General features: G+C 27.6%; 1 protein-coding gene across 1 annotated transcript in view; it reads right to left on the bottom strand.

The window, feature by feature from the left end:
- LOC100202151 (integrin alpha-8) overlaps positions 1-25,477 on the bottom strand; it is an 82,155-nt gene that overhangs the window by 36,587 nt on the left and 20,091 nt on the right. The window contains exons 4-9 of the mRNA XM_065810574.1: positions 23,286-23,402; positions 22,877-22,972; positions 19,145-19,189; positions 19,024-19,067; positions 18,884-18,952; positions 5,436-5,488 (exon numbers count right to left, since the gene is read on the bottom strand). Coding sequence (XP_065666646.1) covers positions 5,436-5,488; positions 18,884-18,952; positions 19,024-19,067; positions 19,145-19,189; positions 22,877-22,972; positions 23,286-23,402 — 424 coding nt within the window. The remainder of the gene's footprint in view (positions 1-5,435; positions 5,489-18,883; positions 18,953-19,023; positions 19,068-19,144; positions 19,190-22,876; positions 22,973-23,285; positions 23,403-25,477) is intronic.

The raw sequence follows: 25,477 nt of genomic DNA, 5'->3' as shown, positions 1-25,477 counted from the left end.
TGTATGGATGCTGTTGAAAACATTGTGACTTTTTAATATAATTAATCCTTTCTTATTAATCAGATCTTTTGTTGGAACTTTTTAAATTTAGCTGTAGTAGCATTTGTCATCAATTTATTTTCATCTTTAGATTGTTTGTACAAGTTTGACAGCTTATCGGCATATGTATAGATTTATTTCTGTTTTTGAATTGAGAAAACATCATTTTTTAATTTATTTTAAAAGTTGCATATCCTAAACTGGATATTTTAATTATTTTAGGGCAATGTGGTTTGTTAATGCGGTGTGAAATGGTTTTGGCATGTAAACATATAAAAAAGTTTTTACTATCACATTTCGATAACGTTTAAATAAATTCCTGTTTGATGTGAAAACTTACATTTGATATTGTTGCAGCGCAAATTTGTATTTTTATAACGGTTTTTATTACAATGATTATAAATATGAATGCCTGAATGATTGCTGTATGGCATGAAACTTCAAGTACAACAAAAATTATATTTTTTCCATTAAAATATTTAAATATATATATATATATATATATATATATATATATATATATATATATATATATATATATATATATATATATATATATATATATATATATATATATATATATATATATATGTATATATATGTAGAATACACTAACATAATTTATAATTTATATATATATATGTGTGTGTATATATATATATGTGTGTGTGTGTATATATATATATATATATATATATATATATATATATATATATATATATATATATATATATATATATATATATATATATATATATATATATATAAATCAGTAGGGATTACTACATACACTGACTGAAGATCTAAGTTTAGGCAAGCAGCATCTATGAAGGACATTTACTACTTCAAAAATTAATATCTTTTATTCATTAATTTTCCTTTTATTATTATTTTGTTTTTTGTGCTTTTAAAAAGGTTCAGATATGGTACCAGCAGGAAAAGATATAATACTTGCGAAAATTCTATTTAAAAAAAAAAATTACTTTCTGCTATTTGTACTAAATAGACAAATAGTTCTTAGTAATGAAAAAATGTATATAAAAATAGTGAGCTTCCTAGCACTTTTGATCTTTCCAAAGTTATGTTTTTATAAGAAAAAAACACATACTGAAACTTTTTAGTCCCTGGATAATAAGTGAGATTTAGCAAGAATAATATTAAATAACTTAAAAGAAACTTGCAAAGATAATGATTTTGGAATACTTTATGAACTGCTGTATTTTTGAGGTATATTTTTTTGCATTTGTTTATATGCAAATTATTGGATATTTATCGTTATTGTTGCCAAAAAGTATTTATATAAACAACAACAAAAGTTGACTTTTTGATTGTCATTATTTTAAACTTAAGTCAGCCATTTCATTGTCATTGTCTATTTCAAATGGACAAAATAAATATTTCTAATTTTCTGTAATAAAAAAATCTTATATAAAAATAGAAACACATTAGCAATTGTCGTTCAATATGATGTCAATGTGTTGTAATGCTAAGTTTATTGCTTTCAATAAAGTATTAATGACATGCAAATAGTGAATGCACAGAAGAAGGCAAAAAAGAAAGGGGAAGAGAAAAAGACAATAAGATAAAAAAATAGAGAAAAAAACATACATATGTCTTGGATACAAGTAGCAACAAAATCAGATCATCAAAAAATAATAGAGAAAGTGTTAAACCTTACTGTCTTTTTCTTTGTACTACATCACTTGATAACTAAATGTTCTTAAAATAATCCTATATTTATCAGAAACACTGAAACTTGATTTAAACAAACAAATATTGTAAACACAGATGGTTTTTGAGAATAGGAAAGATAGAAGTGATGAAGAGTTGCTCATTATGTGAACTTAAGTATAGTTTCATATAAAGTAAATGACAAAATATTGAATTCTAGTGAGGTTAAGCAGGTCTAAGCAGTTTTAGCTTGCAGTAAGTATAAAAGATAGGTTGGATGTATAAAAAGATGTATATAAAGAAAAAAAAAAAAAAAAATATATATATATATATATATATATATATATATATATATATATATATATATATATATATATATATATATATATATATATATAGTGTATTCTACAAATAGAGTGCTTAATGTTCTTAAAGAACAGAGCAATAATAAATTAGTAAAAACACTCATCTAATTTTTTTCTTTAACAGCTTGTTTCTCCATTAACCTCCCTAATGTACCTACTGATGTATAAACAAGCTGTTGAAGAAATAAATTAGATAAGTGTTTTTACTAATTTATTATTGCTCTGTTCTTTAAGAACATTAAGCACTCTATTTGTAGAATACACTATATATACATATATATATATATATATATATATATATATATATATATATATATATATATATATATATATATATATATATATATATATATATATATATATATATATATATATATATATATATATATATAATATTTATATATACATATATATATATTTACATTAGGGTGGTCAAGAAAAATGAAGTTTGGAAATTCTGTTTTCCACAAGGCTTATCTTTTTTCATATAATATCAGAGAATTTCTGTAAAAAAATTGAAGCAAATTGGACAATATTTAGGGGTCAATAAAAATTTTGACTTTTCATGTATACGTCTTTACGGTCAAAAGAGTAAAAATTTCATTTGATATTTTCATATTTTAATATTTAAAATTTTAAATGAAAAATTGTTATAACACTGATTTCAAAATTGTGACATATAAGTAATGCCCCATCAAATGTCATCTATCGCGATCATGGCTGCCATAGAGGAGGATGGGTAAATCTGGCAATGTTATTGGACAAAATGAAGCAGAAACTGTTTTTGGTCCTCATCTTTGGTGAGGGTTTCATTATATTTTTGGATAAGAGCAACGCCACGCTTTGCGCTATCATTGACAACCTTCATCTTGTTGACTCGATCCTTTAAATCCGATTCCCATGTTTTTGGATCTTTTAACAGGAGTACTAACAAAGTACTAAGTACTTTGAAGAGACAAAATGTTCTTTGGGTTACAAACTTTTCAAAGTTGAAGTCTGCGCCACATGTGCTTATTCTCTTCAGAGCTGACTGAGACTTTGGAAGCTGGAGGTTAGCTATCATGGCTCGTTTAACATCTAGAGGGACTCGGTTGTAAAAAAAAGCTAAGCTCACGAGGTGTTCTGAGAAGAACCACAGATGTAGAGTAAATGTAGTGCAAGCCGCATCAGCAATGAAACGGTTTGGATATTTCTTGAGAAGCCTGATCATCATTGCATCATTAAGACCTCGCTTTTCTTTAGCAATCAATTCCAACCGGCCTTTATATAGCATCATTTTTAAAGAATAGATGGCCTTCAGCATCTATCAAGCATAATGCATTGCTCCTGGAGCTCGGAACTGGAACTCCATCTTAAAACTACTTCTACAGAGGAAGACAAGATATAGCCGAAGGAGTTTAAAGTAATCCTCCCAAGGCTGACCAACTTCTGGTTCACCCGTCCCTCCAAAAACAGCTGTGAAGACACTGCTCAGAACGACTTCCAGGACATGCATTCAATGTTTACAAGTTCATGGCCAATGGCTTCCTCAATAAGAACGCATGTCCCTCGATGGATGCCTTGAACTTTTTCTCATAGATTTTAGTCATCTAGTACTTTTAAGCATGCAGCAGCCTGTTCTTCCCCAGTTCCTCCTACAATTTTTGGGATTGCCAACAACACAGCAATTCAATCGGCGGTTTCTTTTTTACCAGCTATGTCCGGAAGCAGTTTCCCATCCCAATGGAGAAGAAGAGGAAATTCAGTTGAAAAAGAACTCTTATCCGCTTCAGCTACTTTTAGCCATCTGTGACCTTCTGATGGTGCTTATAGAAAATGTCAGATCGTCAAGAGGATGGCCAAAAGCCTTTGCTACTGATGCAACAACATACATAGCTCCACGATCAGGAAGATTTACTCTATCTAAAGCCCCTGCAACTTCTGGAGTTGCTATCACGCTTTTCAATCGTTTAGACTTTGAGGAAGGAGTTTGAGCAGATGATGATGATGATGGAACTCTGAAGTTTTCATAGTCAATGTCGTCCTCGTCTTCAGACTTAAAAGAAGAGCTGAAATCCAAAGCAGGACCAGATGTTTCTATTTGCTGCAACTTTTCTGTCTCTTTCAGTCTTCAATTTTCATTAGCTTCTATACGAGCTCTCTTCTTTATCTCTTTATCTGCAAGATTGCGATCCACTCCAGCCATGCCTGAACTGGTGACATCTTCTCTCTGCATTGTTAAGAATTGTCTGTCTTTATTGTTTGTCATGATGTCCAAAGCATTCTTTGCGGCCAAGTCAAAAAGTTCCATCAGGTCATCTTTGAACATTTGCTCTTTTAATCTGCAGCTTTCATATGCTTCTGTCGTATTCACCTTCAACAGTTGACATTCACCATACAACTTCTTCAGTTTTTTTTCACCAGAATCAATCCTCTGAGTTGGAATTCTTGCTTTGCTCCAAATCATATTGATATCTTTAATTGTGCAATTAATACTGTCCTTTACAGTGAGAGGGTTCTTTGAGGTGGTAAAGAGGAGGGAGCAGATGGCATCACCATTCATAGCCAATCTTGCTGAAGAGAATTGGTTAAAACTGATAAATTGATAGTATTACACTAATCCATTTAATAAACAATAGATTATTTATTAACTATTCATGTAACTAATTAATTGTAGTTATGTAATATGTGCCTGAAGCAGCTGATGCAAATTACTAACCTTTTAGGCTTTTCTTCTATAGTCAGAATAAAAATTAAAAAACCATATATTAAAAAAAATTTCAATTTGCTCATGGCAAGATGTCTGCTGTTTACAAATTGCACAAAGAGCTAGAACAATTACTTTGTATGGTTTCTCAGAAGGGCTGTTCAGCAAAACAAAACTAAAAATTATGTATATATAAACACTCAACAATGTGATTTCTGCTACAAACATGCCATAAAATTATGTGCTTGCCCAAAATGTTGAAATCCTATTGATCCCTAAAATTGCTCAAATTGGTCCCATTTTTTGCATGGTTATTCCTTATATATAATAGAACAAAGTTAGCCTTGTGGAGAGTGGTTAGGAACACTTTTAATTTTTACTATGTAATTCTGGACCACCCTAATATACATATACATATACATATACATATATATATATATATATATATATATATATATATATATATATATATAACTTAGTGTTTTAAGTCACTTTTTGATTTGTTTTGACAGTTTTGCTGACTTTGAGGAGGAAGTTGATAAAAAACTCAATAAGTAAGGATATCTTAAAACATTTTTTATAAAAAACTGTATAGTTTGAGTGATGTTCATTCTTATTCATTTGTTCAATTGTTTTCCAAAACTTTCTAACACCATAAATGCCAAATGTCTTACCCGTCATTATTAAGATCCACTGCACATACAGCACCACCAAAATATGATCCCACCTTAATATATGATTATATAAGTATGAATATATACATACACACATATACATACACACACACACACACACACACACACACACACACACACACACACACACACACACATATATATATATACATACATACATATATATATATATATATATATATATATATATATATATATATATATATATATATATATATATATATATATATATATATATATATATATATATATATATACACACACATAAACACACACACTCACAGTCATATATACATTATATAAATTATCTCATTATTATGATTTGCATTTTTAATTCTTTGATTGTATGAAATCAAAAACATGCCTCTTAAAAGCATAATTGTTTTATAATTTATTTTATAATTTGTATGAAAAATTTGTTTTTTACATTTAATTTCATTTTGGGTTTATTTAGCTCCTAGCGAATTTTATTGCGTAGCATTGCATTTGTTATAGACTTTGGTAATATTGCACTCTTTTATTTTATTTAAAATACATATGGCCAATTCCATAGTTCAGTGATACATCATGCGGAGAGATTTTTTTTAATAGAAATTTTTCTATAACTCAAAAATAATTTTTTATTACTCTAAATCAATTTTGATCAAGATTGATTTAAAGTAATAATTCAATTGAATTAAAATTTTATAATATAAACTAAACACAATTGTATTAACATAACACTGCTACATAGCAAAAATTAAAACATGAGTTCAGTGACGCAACGCGGAAAAAAGTGTTTTTTTATCAGCATACTTTTAAATGGAGTTTTCGCTGAAATTTTAATTCTTGCTTGACTTATTAGATTTTTTTGTTGTAATTTATTCATTTGGCAATAAGGTAGTCATAAAAAAAGCCACAAAAAATAAAGTTTTCATATCGTTTTATTTTACAGAAAAAAACTATCAGTTCAGTGACGCAACGTTCAGTGACGAAACAAAAAGACGAAATTAAAATCATTTTAAAAAGTTTTGTTATTTTGTAATAAATTTTAATTATACTCAGGTGAAAATAGCATCGGAACAACGTTATCATTCTGAACATAAAAATAATGTGATTTTGATATATCTTTGATTTTTCTTGAATAACATAAAATTGAACTGAATCCAAGTTCATTTTTTTGTTGTCTTGTATCGTTTTCTGACATATGAATTACAGATATTTGCAAATCTTGTAATGCTAACGCAAAATCTGCTGCTGGCCTGATTTTGTATTGACTAGTTTTAACTCTCAGGGCTGCGATTCGCTTAACAGTAGCTCCTATTCCGTCAACCACTCCTTTCCCGTGCATCGAAACGTTTTCATCGTGCACCATGAAAACGTTTTTCAAACACAACCATTGCAGCCATAATGCTTTTGTTTTTGAACTGAGAAGTGGCATTATCGCTGAACATGTGTACTTCTTTGACTTGATCAGGAATAAAGTGAAGGATTTTGTCAATGTACAGTATAACGGAAGACTTAGTATGATCAGTTGAATCTGAAACTATGGCAAATGTTTTTAACTCAATGTTCCAGACTGCTAGGGTCATGATAGAAACTTGATTTTGACCAAAATGAGCCGCTTGTGGCTCATTTTGATAGAAACACCTAGCATTTTCAGCCCAGTCAACTTGGATTACCGCAATTTCAGAATTAACACTCATCGAAACCTCCTTCAGTTTATTTAAATTTTTGATTGGTTTTTCTTTACAAATGCGTGTTTAACGAACTTATCACGCATTGCTGATATGTGTTGGATGAGTTCTGTTACAGTAGACTTTTTTGAAATTTTTTCAATGTTTGCATATGTTTTAGTTTCAGGCTTTCTCCACTCGTCCCAGGATACTTCGAAACCAAATGTATTAACAGTTTGCAAATGTTTATCGAACTGTTTCATACCTTTGCATGCAACACATTTGTCATAGGCGCAATCGTATGTGTACGGTTCACAAACAAAGTTATTTATCATTTCAGATCCAACTTTGATTGAAGGCGCTTGAATTGATTTTGTTAATGCATTTAAGGCAAATCGCATATTTTCATGCAAACTACAAACACAAACACTATGCAGAAATTTTGTAACTGATTTTACATTGCGTGGACGAAGGTCGCAAAATTTTCCGAGTCCAATTTTTATGTGCAGATGCTTTTCCTTGAATAACTCGAAAGCTTCTTTTAGCGTATAATATAAATAATGTATCTGAATATTGTTTGCTTTTCCGTCAGATAATTGAATTCGAATGACATTTTTGTTGCTTGGTGATATTTGGGAAACTTCATCTTCATTATAAAAGTTTACAACTGGTAAAACATCGCTTTCAGAAAGACCATATAGCTTTGAACATGCTGGAGGTAGACCCGAATTATCTTTACAAGCAGAGCTATTTGAAAGAATAGAAAGAATTTCAGATTGTTTCTCCTTTGAAGTTGGTAGTGCTTTTAAAACTTTTTTCAATGCTTTTCCTCTTTGTTGAACGTTTTTAAAAGATGAGCTTGGTCTTTGATATTGATTTAAAAGTTTTCTTTTTAAAGCGCAACTTTTTAAAACTCCTAATTTTGTTTTAGCAGCATAAGCTGCTTTTTTATTAGGATCGGCTTTCAATTTTTCTCGATATCTCTTAGATCTAACTCTGGACATTTCTTTCTTTTTATCAGCATTCCGAGAAACGTAATTAGCTTGGTATTCTGCATAGCGTTTTTTTTTTACTTCTAATTTTGATTCCATTTCTTAAAAATTTACAACTTTATAACTTTAAGAAAATGTTAACATAAATCCAAAAGTTTACTAATATTTACTAATAGCCCTTCACAATACTAAAATGCAAAAATTTATTCGAATTTGAAAAATTTGAAAACCCACAACGAAATCTGAACTTTTGGATGATATTTTGACTTCCTTACCGCGCTATTTTATAAAACGCTAATTATCCTGTCGATGGGTTCAGTGACGCAACAGCTTTTAAACTATAACTATATGTTAATACATTGCTTTTTGACCAATTTTTTTTAGTAATGATTAAAAGTTTACATTAAAATATATAATTTCTAAAAAAACCTCGCCATAAAGCATAATTTCATTGCGATAATTAAACTTTTTTAGCTTTTAGTTCAGTGACGCAACGTAATTTTTGCAGATGTGTATGTGACAAAAAAACACTTGAATTATTTTTAAAGAGTAAAAGTTTTTTTTTTCAAGATATATATGTAATCTCAAAGATTCTTTCTAAACAAAAATATGGATATGTTTTGTTTAAAATATTGCAATAACTCGCCCTCAAATTTTACTCATTTTTTCGAATAATAAAAAGAACAAACAGTTGCTAACATTCATCAAATTTATCTACTCGGTTCAAACATTTTCTACTCAAAATTTATTTTAACAATAATTTTAAGGTGTTTAAACTATAATTAAAGAAATAAAACCTTTTAAAAAAAGAAATTTTTAAACACAAAATTTATCTTTTCCATCGTGGAAATAGCGTGAAAATATATATATGTATATATAAGTTTTTGATGCATCATAAATATTTATAAAGCTTTTTAAATGCAGAATTCAATAAATGTACTTAAAATGCTGAGATGCAAATTAAACAAGCTTACAAATTATTCTTTACACAACAAAAGGGTTTTTTTCAAAGTTAAAAAATAATGAATTTAGATGATGATCAATTGAAAGTGTATAAAACAAAAACTACTAGCCAGAATTTTACAAATAAGAACTTTTTTTGTCATAGAATCAATAAGAATATTGAAAAATTAAAATTAATTTTCTATTTTGGGTACATAATCAAAAATTTGCCATGTTGAAATAAAAAGTATATAATTACTTTATGTAAGAGGTCTTCCATAAAGTAAATCTTCAGAAATTACCAGAGTATGTAGTTCTTTCATAAAACTTGATTTCTTTTTTTTAACAAAAGCTTTGAATTTCACTAGTATAAGAAATCAATATTATGAAGAAATGTCAAACTAACTAAAGGTTAATTCGACATTTCTTCATAATATTGATAACCTATATATTCATAATATTGATAACCATTTAATAAATTATGATCACGAATATGTTATCGGTAATTGATAAATAACAAAAAAAAACTCTTTATTGTTTAAAAACATTATTAAAGAGTTCACAAATTAAATAAGAAAAATTTATTAACAGTTAGTAAAATAACCAAAAACCAACTGTAAAATCATAAGAAAATAAACAAACATTATTTTACGTTTCATGAAAAAAATATTTTTTTTCAAAATAAAATTTAGTTCATATTTGAAAAAAATAATAAAAATGATTTTTTTAATAAGAACTTAGATTCTATTTGTAACTTTTGTTATAGTGAGAAAAAAACAAACTGTTTGTATGATTTTTAATGCGTTAATAAAATAACTTTAATTACAATGGGGTACTTGAAAAGACGCTAGTGACGCAATATAACTTCTAACGATGCAAAATATATTTGCTGAGTTGAGTTACTTAAAAATGCGTTACGCGTTTTCGCTACGCAGCGAAATCTCGTAACAAGGCCTGACATAATATTGATAACCATTTCTTCATAATATTGATAACCTATATATTCATTATATTAATAACCATTTCTTCACAATATTGATAACCTATATATTCATAATATTGATAACCATTTCTTCATAATATTGATAACCTAAGTTTAACTAAATAAAAAAGAAATACATACATAAATCGTTTTCGATATTAAATAAGACAGGCATTAATAGTGGTGATCAAAAAAAAAAAAAGATTAAATAAAATGATCTAGTCAGAAAGTATTTAGCTTTTTGTACACCCAAAAAAGGCAACTTTCCCAAAATAAAAAGTTGTTGATGAATTTAACTTTTAAATTTACTATCAGATTCTATATTCGTGTCACTAGATTTCTCATAAATTTTATTATCAGTCAAATTCTATATTTAAGTCACAATCTGCTTGCTCCTTAGATGCAAAAATATCACTGAAAAACTTTGGCAAAAACTAACATTTGAGCTGGTAAATCCTCAAACAAGGGTAACAGTTCTTGGTTATGCATTCTAAAAGACTTCGAGATATATAATAGACACCAAGATCATAATCTCCATCACTCTCATCAAAAAAAATATCAAGAATTTTATTTATATCAGTATAATTTATTCTATTTTTAACCATGTTTCAAAACTGATTTTAGAGTGATCTATAAATGCAATTAACAAATGGTGTGAAGCATTAACTTAAGAAATTATTTTCATTTCAGAAACATATTTAAAGTTTTTCCCAATTGCTATAGATATTTTGGAATAATTGGAATTGTTGATAGACCGCTATGCAGATCACTCGTTATTTAGGAACAGATTTTATTTTTTTTCTCTTCTATTTTTATAAATATATTTGTATTTTTCTTTGTATTTTTGTCTTTTATATTTATATTTTTATTTTAATACTTTTAGTTACTTATAATTTTACAAAAAATTGATTTTGAAAAAACATTTAAACTTTAATTTCAGAAACATATAAACTATAACTTCAAAGATACATCACTCTTTCAAAAAATTATTTAAAAAAATACTAAATTTTCATTATTATAAATTTTGACACTGTTTTTAACAATATAATTTGCCTATATTTGTTTATCAAATATGATAAGATATCTTTTCGTTTACTTTGTTTATTATATAGTGATTGATATTGCATTATGTGATTTTTTTTGCATTTTAATGTGTATATATTAAAGATAAAACAATCGAGTTACGGTTTTCAAAATTGTATATTTTTTGTTCGACTTTGAAAGCCATCAGTTAGGCGTAGTTTCTTAATTTAAACGAAGTTGAAATCCATTAAACTTCGAAAAAAAGTTACTTAAACAGTTATGAAAGCCATAAAAAGTTGTAGCTTTAACTTTTAAATGATTTTAAAAATCTTTAAAAGTCGTTAAAACTTAATTAAAACGATGTTGAAATCCACAAAAAGTTGTAAATCAAAATTTTACGGTTATGAAAATTGTATAAATTTGTTTACATTATATTTAACGAATTTGAAAACCTTATAACTTTGTGTATGTTATTTAACACAATTTAAACATTGTAAAAGATCAAATAAATATGCCAAAGACCCATTGCTCACTGGTTTGGCAGTACTTCCTGAAGGAATACAGGGGAGATAAGGCCTATGGTGTGTGGAATATCTGCAAGAAGGACCTAAAAATGAATTCTGGGTCAATATCGACCTTGAGTGGTCACCTGGGATCCAACCATAAGGATGAGTACATGGAAATGTGTCAGAATTAAAAGATACAAGATGAGGCAGAAGCTGCCAAGGAGGACAAAGTTGAAGAGGCAGAAGATGAATTGGAAACAGTTGGCACTGGTAACTTAGTTAAATAATGGGTGTTACAATGCGATGTAGCGAGGTTCTACGACTTCATGTCATATTTATATGATTTTTTATTGATGTAAACAACGATATCTGAAGTGAACTCAATGTTAACAAATGTATGCAATTTTTTTTAGGTCACAGAAAAAAAAAAGGGTTCTAAAAGCCAGAAAGAATCTGTGCTATCCAACACAGAGCACCACTCAACTTCGTGGTGACATGGAGCTCATGATTTACCTAGCAACTGACAATTAGCCTTTCTCCATGTGTGACTCTATCCCATTCCAAAGACTTGTCCACTTTGACTCGAGGTTTAAGGTTAAAAATGGTGCTTGCATTGCTTGCTTCAATTACCTCTCCTCTATAGGAATCTGCAGATGGCCAGGAAGAGCATGTTTGACAAGGAACTTCCTCATTGGACGGAGTTGCAATCAGCACTGAAATTTGGACCTCACACAACAACGATCCATTCATGGTGTTGAAAAAGAAGTGGTTCGAGATGAATGGTAATATTTTTAACTTTTTAAGTAGATACAAATACAAAGTTTTACAACTTAATGTCAAATTTTTACAAATATTTTTTACTTTTAAACAAAGTTTTCTAAGAGTTGACGATTTCATGGGAAGTTTTTTGCGAATTTTTATTTTAGTTTTTGTTTCAGTACCCTACAGAAAGATCACTGCTTCTTGTGCTACCAGATGGAACTTTATCCAAATGATGCTCCTAGATATTAACCATCTCCGAAGTGTGCTGTGTACTCTTCGGGCTGACAAAAAAGAATGGACCACACCTATTTCTACGGATGAGCAATCTGAGCTGGTTGCAACCATTCTGTCACTCCTGACCACATCCCAAATCATCTCTTAGTCAATGTCAAGTTATAAGAAAATTACAATGGATAAAGCACTGACAGCCATTGTTCATCTTGTGGATAGGTGTGCTTCTCTGAGGGTCAAAGAAATTAGAAAGAACAGTGTCACTGGAGTAGGTCCTTTCATGGTTGAGCTCATTGTTGAACTCGAGAAACGATTCCCAAGAGGAAGATGCGACATCATGCCTTATGCTGTAGGCTGCCTCAAGTGAGTGGGCCTTTAGTGAAGCTGGACAGGTGGTCCACAAAAAGAGATGCAGGTTGTCTCCAATAACCACTGAGAAATTGGCCTTCATCAACAAGAACTTCGATCTATTATACTCCTTTGTACCAGTTTGGGAATATCGCCCCATGGAAGAGCAAACGGCAGCTAAACCTGCTCCAGACAGAGATCAAAATGATGATGGTGACTCAGATAGGATGATGATGATACCGCCACATCAAAAATGAAATCTTCAGTATTGTTACTGGAAAAGTGAGACAGACATCATTTGGGCTCCCAAGGTCAGGAACTAGCACAAAAAAATGAGAATGAACGACTGGAAGAGGACAACTAAATATTTTTTACTAGGGTAGCATGCTAGGATTATTTTAGATTAGATAATCGATAATATACAAATAGTTTTTTCACATAATTATGGAATTAGATTTTTGAAATCTAGAATGATTATTAAATAAATGCACGGGTTTTAGCATATCTTTTGTATATTCTGTATTTCTGTAATGTTACTGTAGTGTATACTTCAAATTTTTATTATTAAGAAATTAGAACTTAGAAGAACAGAGATTGCTAGCATATACCAAACCAGTTATCACTTCACTTTACTTTATTTTGGTGTCTGAACATAGGTAGCTTCTCATCAAATGTGATTTTTTTCAAATCTAAGGGATAGAGTAAGAGTTTAGGGAATAGAAGGGAAGAGCATAATAGTACTAGTACAGCCACATACAAGCCTTTAGAAATTTTAAACATTTTGAAAACACACCATTTTCGAATTTACACAACTTTTTACAATTTTGAAAACCACGAAAATATACTTTATTTGAACTAATACAATTTTGAAAAGCGTCAAATTAAATTTGATACAACTTTTTACGATTTTGAAAACTGCAAAAATATATATTATTTGAAGTAAAACAATTTTGAAAACCGTTTAATTAAATTTTATACTACTTTTAACGATTTCGAAACACGTTCATACACAACTTTTAGCGACATCGAAGCTTCGACTCTGGCTTCGAAACACATCGACCTTGATTGTTTTATCTCTGGTATATATGTGTTTATATTATATATCTATGTTTATATTATATATCTATATTTATACTATATATTATTGTATATGTCTATTATATTTATTGTGTTTATTTTTTTTGTGTATGGTTGTCCATATAACCAAAATTTATTTTATAAATTATTGGTGTTGTACTAAGTCAAGAGGCTTTGGGTGTTTGGCTTTTTTTTTTAGCTTCATTTTATTGTAACAATAAGTTATATGATGTAGGTTACAGGAGATAAAGATTACATGGATGCATTCCTGATGAATGATGCTGAAAATTTTATTTCAGCATCTTTAAGCATATAAATATTGAAATTTATGGAAAGTAATTAAAAAAAATTGAAAATGTTTTGTTGAACATCCTAGGCTCTGATACGCTAAACCATAAGTGCAGGAAGTGAGTGTGTTTAGTTTTCATTTCCCCTAATTTGCCTTAAACAAAAATATTACAAGACCATGCCAGACAACCTAATAAAACAAACAAATGTGCCTCAATGTTTCATGTATGAACTTAAATAGACTTTAATAATACTAAACAAACAAATCATTCTTTGATCATAGTACTATATAGAATCTTTTTTCAATCTAATCCTTAGTAATTTTTTTAAACCACCTAACTAACATGTGAGAGTGTAAATTTATTTAACACGTGTGTTAAAAAAGTATATATATATAAAAAAAAATATATATATATATAATATATATATATATATATATAATATATATATATATATATATATATATATATATATATATATATATATATGTATAATATATATATATATATATATATATATATATATATATATATATATATATATATATATATATATATATATATATATATATATATATATATATATATATATATGTATATACTTTTTATATCTTTTTTTCTAAACAAAACTACATATTTTTTACAACTACAAGTTTCATGCTAAATGCAAACATCAGGTAAAAAATTTGATCTTTTCTCGTGGAGAAATAATTCTGTGCAAGAAAAAAAGCATTAGGAAAATCTTATCTTTTGGTTTGTGGTTGTCCAGCAAAAAATTGTTCTCATGATGACTCTTGGATATTAGTTCGCTTTTTTTGTTTAATAATTCTTTTGGATTTTTATTCAACAAAATATTAGTTTGTTGTCTAAGCATAATAGGCATTTTTAGTTATGTTGCCTATAGGCGGCGCTTTTTATGATGGACCATGTTAAATTGGGTGTTGTTTTTAACTTATCCTTTGAGTTTTTAAGTTTCTTGTTTTTGAACGATTGCTTGTAGTTCGCCCATCTAATTTTCCACATGCCCTCTGTTGAACTTATATATGTTTTGTCGGGTGTGTTTGGGAATGATGCAATGCACTTATAAATTACATTTGCTTTTCTGCAATCTCTGTTCATAGGGCAGGTTTCTTTTAGTTTACAATTGCAAGTTAAAACAGCAGTTGGGTTCATCGAAATAATTTTATTGTTGTGATTCTTTATAATTTTTGCTATGTTGCTTGTGTAACTGTAGATGACTTTTATTGTGTTGCGGTTAACAGTTTATGAAACGGATTTGGTTTTTGAAAGTGTTTGTCGATTAGTTGTAAGAAACCACAACACAATAAAAGGTTATAAAAACATAATAATAACAAAATAAAAACAAATGCTTTTATTTTGTTTTTAATTAAACAAATTTTTTTCTACAAAATGTTTAAAATTATTAACATAACTTTAATTTGTATTTTTAATTATAGTGGCACATCTTATCACAAATTGTAGGTTTAAATTTAAAATTGATCTTTTTAATCAGTTTAATAGTTTATATGTATCTTAATGTGATGAAGTTAAACAGTTACTTATATGGTGTTTTAAAATTTTTAAATTTGTTTAATTAGTGGTTAAGTTGTTAAGAAGTCTTGATTTCTGTTTTTAGTTATGTTTAATCACAATTCTGTTTTTTTTAAAGCTTATATTGATTATAGTGATCCTAAAATTCTCCTAAACTCCTTAATAAAACTGCTTAATAAAACTGCTTAATAAAACTGCTTAATAAAACTGCTTAATAAAACTGCTTAATAAAATAAAAATTAAATTCTCCTTATTCCTTAAATTGCTCCAAAAATTCAGACACTTAAGCTTTTTTTCTTTATAAATATGCGTGTGTGTTTTTAAGAATATTCAGCACTAAATTTTGTAGAATACATTTAAATATATTCATATATAAATATGTATACATAATATGCATATATAGTATGTATATATATAAATGCGGTAGTGGTGTAGTGGTAAGAGCGCTCGCTTTGTAAGCGAGAGGTTCGGAGTTCGACTCCCACCACGTCCCTGGAAGTACCGCGCTCAACTTAGTTTCTCCGCGCAGCGGCCTTGCTCGGCAAGGTTCGTGTTTTGGAGTTAAAGAGTTGAGAGAGGGTTGCACCACGAATAATGACTAAAAAAAAAAAATATTAAAAAAAAAAAAATATTAAAAAAAAAAATGAGTATCCTCCTCGACTGTAGTGGCCCCCTCGGGCCTTGGGGAGGTGAATAATATAAAAAAAAAAAAATTTAATTATTTCATTGTGAGTTAACAATTTTTATAGTAAAATTTATTAAATTATTTATTTTTATATATTTTTAATGACAAGGATCATATATTTCATACCAATTTTTATAATATTTTGTTTGAACTTAAAAAGAAATAGCTTCAGCATTTTGCTAAACTGTATATAGATTTTTATCAGTTCATTACAACTTTAAGAAGTATAACTTATTTATATATACATGTCATTACAACCTTAAGAAGCATAACACAAATATATATATATATATATATATATATATATATATATATGCCATAATTGCTGTAATATAATTACAAAACCCAGTATTTATAAAAAGAGAACTGAACTATACAATAAACTTGATTAATGGTTTGTATGCTGTACATATGTTTTTTGTTTATTGGAGAGGTTTCTTTTGTGTGTGTATATATATATATATATATATATATATATATATATATATATATATATATATATATATATATATGTATACATACATATATGTATATATAAATATATATTTATAAATATATATATATATATTTAACTATTTATTTTGATACTTTTGATATATTTTTGTTATGTGTGTTTTTTTTTTGGTTTGTACTGTTGAAGCATGGTTTACATTATGCAAATTTTCATGATTTAAAACTTACTTGATTAATCAACAGATGAGGAGAAAGTTGAACTCTACAAATGAGGTAAAAAATAATTGTGTTTCCTGGTAACATTACAAAACCAGTTTTTACAGATAATTGTATCGATGCTGTTTTGTGCTTGAGGTTAGCACAGTTTGAACATCAATCCTGTCATTACCAGCAACAACAGCAACAGGTAGATAGATTTGTAGCGTTTATATCTGATATCTTAACTCCTTTATATTTAAATAACATATTTGTTTTTTTTTTACTTTAGATTTATCTTATGGTGCTTTTTTAGCATACTGTAGAACAAATAAAGGGCTAAAAATGAAGACAAAGACTGACCCTTAATTTTGAATGAGTGGCTTTTTCAGAAGGCAAAATAGGCACATGTACAATTATTATTTTTGCAGTTAGCATCTACTTATTCAATGTAGTTAAACTTTTTTTAATAAACCTTTTTATATTTTGTTTTGTTATTTTGTATATATTGTAATTGTAAATAATATTAATTTGTTTTAAAAATATACTTTGTTCTTCTTTGAAAATAAGAACTTTTGTTGTGTTTTGTTGGTAAATAAATCTTTTTTTAAGATAAAAAAATTTATTTACCAACAAAACACAACAAAAATATTTTAAAATTGATGTTTCACTTAATTAATTACATATACTTGAAATACATATATACTTAAATTATATTTAATTTATATATTAAATAATTATATATACTTGAAATATATATATACTTAAATTATATTTAATATATACTTTAATTATTTTATATATACTTAAATTAGTAAATATATACTTTATTTTTGCTTTTTATTACTTTAGCAAAAGCTCCTCTTGATTTAAAATCTGGACTTGATTTACTTTTAATTAAATCAATTTTTTTAACCTGCTGGATAAATGTGTAGGAGGGCGAGTGTGAGGGGTCCATATTTTGTCATGTAATAAAAATACTTATACTTAACTTAATGTGTTGTTTTGATTTTTTATTTAACTTAAGTCTCTGCATGGGAAAACTTTTGATATTTTTTTTTTTTATTAGTTATATTTAGCGTAGCACAATTTAAGGACAATCCCCTATGTAACCAATTGGTAAACCTGTGCATCTAATGAAGTAGACACAATTTAGTATGGAGATAATACATTCAAACTTTTTCTTTTAAAATAAATTAACAGGGTGAGGGTTGTAACAAGCTTTAGGTATGTGTAAAAGAGTAAAAAAAGTTTATTAATTGAAGTTTAAAATAAGAAGTTTTTAAAGTATAGCAAATTATTCGCTAACCAAAAGCCATGAATTTTAAATTAGTTAATTTTCTGCCATTTACTACTTATTACATTTTATTTAAATTTACATTTTTTTACATTACATTTACAATTACATTTACAACTTATTAAAGTAAAGAGTCCAAATTAAGAACAATTTAGATAAAGTTAGCGTGGAACAGACTTACCATAACCCGTATCATGCGGGTCCTGTCAGCTAATATATACATAATATTAAATACAATAATGCATACCTTGATAAAAGTTACTTACTTAAATAAAAAAGAAGAAAAATTTACATGCATTTATACTTTTTATCATATTTTAGAATATTCTAATTCAATTTTTTATCTTTAATTTAGTTAATATTAATTTATTTATCAAAACAATTTTAAATAGAAAATTTTTATATACTAAATAGTATTCTTTAAAAATAAAAATTATTCACCTGTCCATCAGGATTAGGATAACTCTGTGTAAGAGTGAAACCTGCATCTCCTATTGTGTATAGTATTACCTAAATACAAAAATACATTTAAATTAAATGTAGCAAAAGTTAAAAACCAATAGTAATCATTACAAACTTACTATTCCCCTCAGATTATTAGCTCTTGGTGCTCCACCAACAACATCTGTGTAACAAATAAAACCAAAATTTAAAATTCAAAATAAACTATGTACTTTTTAGATATAAAGGTTCAAAAATCACCTCCATATTGGTTATTGGTGAAGTTACCAACTGCAATAGAATATCCTAAATCATAAATAAAAACAAACAAATTCTTTAAAACAAAGTCTAAAGCACAAGTAGAATCAGCAATAGGAAGTAAACAACCCATTCACAAATGTATTTCATACTTAAAGTTTATTATTATACTTTATTTCAACTAAAACTAGAATTCGCAACTGATGCAAAAGCACTTAATCAAAAATTTAAAATTTACCACCATTAATATGCCATTAAAATTAACAACAAATCAAGCTAACCATGCACAGAGAGCAAAAGATGTATTAGAAGATATGCATAATACATATAAATTTGAATTCTTTATCCTAAAATGCATTGTCCTATATAAAGAACTTAAAAAAGGCAATAATGATTGTTCACTAAATAGTCAGCTTATTATCAAATAACAGACTAAGCAAACAAAAAATCAGTTCTTTACAAATCATATTATCTCCCCATGTATCACTCTTAAGCATGAAACAGTTAACTCGCACACTCTTGATTTATTCAACAATTAAATTTTATAACTTTTGCTGTTTGTAAACCTGAACTCCTTGTTCATTAATATTTTTAATACTTAATATTATTATTTATACTTATTATTATTATTATTTTAAAAACTAGAACTATCAAAGTTTACAAAATTAAGTAAACTTTGATGAGATGTGATATTGTGATATAAAAACTTAAGGATTTGGCCTTTAGAAAAACAAAGAGACAAGAGGTAGTTTAGGTTTCAAATTCAAAACCAAAAAAGAATATGAAACAAATGAATAAATCCATTATAATATATTATTCATATATTAATCATCATTCCATCACTAGGCAGTAGGGGTGATAAACGATTAATGATTAGTTGATTAATAAAAAATAATCGCTGATTGATTAACTAACAAATAATCAATCAATTCGTTTTTTGCTTTAAAATGCAAAAATTGTTATAGTATTTTTTTGTTAACATTTTGTTGTTATGATAATAAAATAGCATTTTTTAAGAAACAAAAACAGCTGTTTTCACTTTTCCGGTACCAATAAAAAAAATGTAAACAAATAATATGACGCGGTTGTAGAAGTCTGAATGCCATTTACAATCTCATCTGGAAAAAGTCATTCTGACGTTTGGAAGAATTTTTAGTTGGAAAACAAAGCCAAATCATCATACAAATGCAAAGATTGTTCACTCGAAATTAAATTCCATTCATCAACTTTAAGTTTTTTTATATCATTTAGAGCATACACAGAAAATTTTTCCGACCAAAATTGTTTCAGAAAAGACAAAAAATACACAGCCAAGTGTTGCTGCCTACTGAAATAAAACAGGTAATAAAGCTTAAGAAGTATTAGCTCGTTTAACAGCTGTAGATCATATTTCATTTGCAACTTTGGCCAATAGTAAAGATATTAAAAATGGCTGGAAAGCTGAAAGACTTAAAATCCCAGATGACCGACATGCCATAAAGACAACTGTTATGAACTACGCAAACTCAATTAAATTAAAAATTGCTTAAGAGCTTCAGCAAAGAAAAATAACTGGAGAAAGGTTTTCAATTTCTCTTGATAAGTGGACTTCAGGTGGAACTAGAAGGTATTTAAGTCTTAATGTACACTGTTCAGACAAATTTTATAATGGTCTTTGAATGATTAGAATAAATGGTTTAATGCCCTCAAAAAGAGCAGTTAATATTGTTATTGAAAAGTTAAATGATTTTGGCATAAATTTGATCTTTGGGTGTGTTACAGATGGTGCATCAGTCATGAAAAAAATGGGACAAGAAATGGGAGTTACCCACCAATTTTGCTATTGCCATGGAATTCATCTTGTGGTATGTGATATTCTTTATTAGAAAAAAGGTTCAGCAACAGAAACAACTGGAGAAGAACTTTTTATGGAAGAGCTAAATGAAAATGATGAATCTTGTTCTGACCCTGATGATTAAAATGAAAATGAAGAATGCTGGAATGAGGAAAGTATCAGCTTTGCTGAGAAAGAAATGCAATTTAATGAGAACTATGGTATTATTATATTAAAGGTTCGTAAAATTGTCAAGCTGTTAGAAAATCACCACTTAAAAATGATACCCTTCAAAACATTTGTAGATCAGATTTGGGAAAAGAGCTTAGGCCTATTTTGGATACTAAAACAAGATTGAATTCTGTAGTCAGTATGTTAAAACAATTTTTGGAAATAGAAAATGCTATTGGAAAAGCTCTTGTAGATATATTCAGAACAGATTTGATTTTATCAGAAGAAGAAATAAAATATATTTCTGATATTCAGGCTCTTCATGTTAAAGAGTTAAGTGTTATGGCATTGGGAAAGGGAGACTGTGATCTAATAAAATCTGATAAAATTATTTTATTTTTATTACAGAATCTTAGAGAACAAAATACAAACATTGGTCAAAAACTATTAAATGTAGTCTCTAAGAGAATTATTGAAAGAAGAAATTATGTTATTGCTGGTTTACTATTTTATTTGCATAATCCAGATGACTTTAAATCAGATTCAGAGTTACCTGGTAATCTTTTAAAATACCTAAATAATAGTGAAATTGCTAAATTAGCTCGAGATGCTTTCATATGTTTGTTTTTACATGAAGGAGTAGAAGCACTTGAGTCCGATACTAAATCTACTTGTGATGGTGGAAGGCTAAGCATTACCAAGTAATGCTTAGCCTTCCACCATCTTGTGTAGAAGCAAAAAGAAGTTTTAGTGCTGCAGATTTTTTATTACTAAGTTAAGAACTAGTTTAAATGATGACACTGTTAATAACTTATGTTTTTTAAGATCATAACTGATGAAAAAAGAGAAATAAAATCATAAGAAGTTGTATTTACTTTTTTTTATACTGTAAGAATTTATTTGTAAAAATTAATTGAAACTAATCGATTAATTTTTCTAAAGTTAATCGTTAATTGATTATTTTGAAATACCAATTAATCTACCACCCTTACTAGGCATCATGTAAAATCTTGTTTACCAAGATTAATCACCAATAGATTTATTAAAGATTATTACTAGAAGATATATCAGTTAATGGTAACCAGAAAGATTACTATATATATGTATATATGTATATATGTGTATATATATATATATATATATATATATATATATATATATATATATATATATATATATATATATGTATATATACATATATATATATATATACATATATATATATATACATATACATATATACATATATATATATCATCACAAAGTACATAATATCTGATTACTGGGAGAAAAAATAATTAGCTCTTTTTACTTCAGCAGAAACTGTTGACATTTGAAAAGTTTCATTAGAAATTGTTGATATATTTTATTGAAAATATATATATTTTTTTTCAATATCTTCACTTACTACAAGGCTACAAACAACGACTATTAGAGTTGGGAATTACAGGAAGAGAAAAGATGAAGTTTATTGAGCAAGATAATGATTAACACATGACTTAAAAAATTGCAATTATTAACTTAAAAGATTTAAACTTTTTTAATAAAGAGATTAAAAGACTTTAAATCAAGACTTGAAAGATTTCAATGAAAAAATGCTAATTTGGCTATTTGGTAAAAAGTTGTGGCTAAAAATATTATGGGGGCTGTGGATTAACCAAACAAAGACTTAATGAACATTAACAACTTATGTTTACTGTAGTTTTGAAATACATAACAAATCCATGTTTTTGAACATTTATATAATTTACCCATTAATGAGCTTTCATCAATCAATTGATCAGTTCCAGTTTTTAACTTTATTGGAGAAGCATCAACAGACCCTCCAATAAAAGCAAAAAGTACACCTAAAAAAAAAAAATTTTAATGTAAAAAATTGTTTTTTATATTTAAAATAAATGCAATAAAAACTTTAAACAAAAATCCTTTCAAATAAAACATTTACTATGAAACACTTAAAATGTTAAAGTATATTAAAAATGACTTCCTCAAAAACAATTTAGAATAAATTTTTAATACCCATAACATTTTAAGATGCACCAGTTTAAACATAGTGCTCTTACAAATCTATGGAAACCTCAAGCATGAAAAAAAAATTAGTTATTAAATTTGAGTTTTCTTTATTGTAAAAAAAATACTAAAGTTTTTTTTTTATGTTACCTATAGAATTGATGGAACCAGGAGCTCCCACATAGAATGTTGGACTATTTCCACCAATGTATCCACCACTACTAAATCCTGACTCACAATATCCGTATTGGACATTTGATGTTTGCTCTAAAATCAGATATCTCAAAATACATAAAGTTATTCAAACTTTATTATGATCTGCAATAATAAAATATTATATACATATATATATATATATATATATATATATCTATATATATATATATATATATATATATATATATATATATATATATATATATATATATATATATATATATATATATATGTATATATATATATATATATGTATATATATATATATATATATATATATATATATATATATATATATATATATATATATATATATATATATATATATCCTAGAGCAAAATCCTAGAGCGTATTGTAAAAGATTGTTTAACCGAGTATCTAAGTTCAAATAATCTTTTATCTCAAAATCAGCACGGGTTTGTTCCTAAAAAATCATGCATTACCAATTTATTGGAAACTGTCAATCAGATCTCACACTCAATGGCAAAAGGCTATAGTGTAGATGCTTTATATCTAGATTATGAAAAAGCGTTTGATACACCTCCTCATGATCTTATGCTCCACAAACTTTCTGGTTATGTTATCTCCAATATGCTTCTTAATTGGATAAATTCTTTTCTTTCTAAAAGAACACAACGAGTTGTCATGGGTTCCACCATTTCAGATTCGTTACCAGTTACCAGTGGTGCCCCTCAAGGATCTGTTCTAGGACCACTTCTATTCATCTTATACATTAATGACATAACAGACCTAGTTAGCAATCCAACGAAGTTATACGCTGATGACAGTAAAGTTATTTCCACAAATTCTACACCTGAGAGCCCAGCTCTGCTCCAGACGGATATAAATCACATTGTGTCTTGGACTCTAACCTGGCGCTTACGACTTAATTACAAAAAGTGCCTTATCTTACACTTTAACAAAAGCAAAAATCCTAACCACCAATACTATATCTTGACTTAGCAAGGGAAGCAGCTTCTTGATTTCTCGTACAGTGAAAGAGATCTTGGGATTTGCATTTTACACAACCTCAAATGGGATACACACGTTGAAATAATATCATCAAAAGCTAACTCTGTCCTCGGTCAACTAAAGAAATCATTTATTTATAAAAATGCACAAGTTTGGAAGAGTCTCTACACATCACTGGTCAGACCTCACCTTGAGTATGCTGCTTTTGTGTGGAATTATCTTTCTGCCCACAACATTGAAAAAATTGAAAAAGTCCAAAACCGTGCCACCAAAGCAATTCCATCTCTCAAAGCATTATCCAGTGAAGCCAGATTAGCACACCTTCATCTTACCTCAATAAATGAAAGACGCAATCGAGGTGATTTATTCTACAACTTCAAATTTATAAATAATTTAGAAAATATTTATTGGATTAACCCACAAATTGGCTATCCATCTGTGCAAATAACTAGAGGACACTCTCATCGTCAATACAAAGAGTTCTTTAATGCTTCTGACCTCAATAACAACATGGCTGCTATTTCTACTAGACTCAATTTCATCCCTAACAGAGTAGTAAACCGATGGAATTCACTCCCACTAACTGTGATTGACTCTTGCCATCTCAATGAATATAAAAATCGTTTAGACAAACACTGTAGCCAACACTAGTATTACAGTTAATGTACCGAATTGCTGCTACAGCTCATTGTCTACTGTCTACTACATTTTATTGTTTGCCGCAGGTTATCATTATTATTATTATTATTATTATTATTATTATTATTATATATATATGTATATATATATATATATATATATATATATATATATATATATATATATATATATATATATATAGTATATATATATATATATATATATATATATATATATATATATATATATATATATATATATATATATATATATATATATATTAGGGTGGCTCTTAAAACAACATTTTTGAAAAAAACCTGTTCCTACCCCTTTACTTTCTTCTATATAATACTAAAACACTAGGTTTAAAATTTTTTTGAACAAAAAATTATTTCAGGGGTAGCTCAAGACCCTTAAAAATTTGACTGGTCCCTAAAATTTTGAAAATAAAAGTTCTTCTAAAGTATGTCAACCTGGTACTCAAAAGAAGCGAAATTATATAAAAACTTCAAAAA

The sequence above is a fragment of the Hydra vulgaris genome, chromosome 11 (assembly GCF_038396675.1).
Source record: "Hydra vulgaris chromosome 11, alternate assembly HydraT2T_AEP".
Taxonomy (NCBI): domain Eukaryota; kingdom Metazoa; phylum Cnidaria; class Hydrozoa; order Anthoathecata; family Hydridae; genus Hydra; species Hydra vulgaris.
The sequence above is the reverse complement of the archived record's forward strand: the minus strand, read 5'-3'. Positions and strand labels throughout refer to the sequence as shown.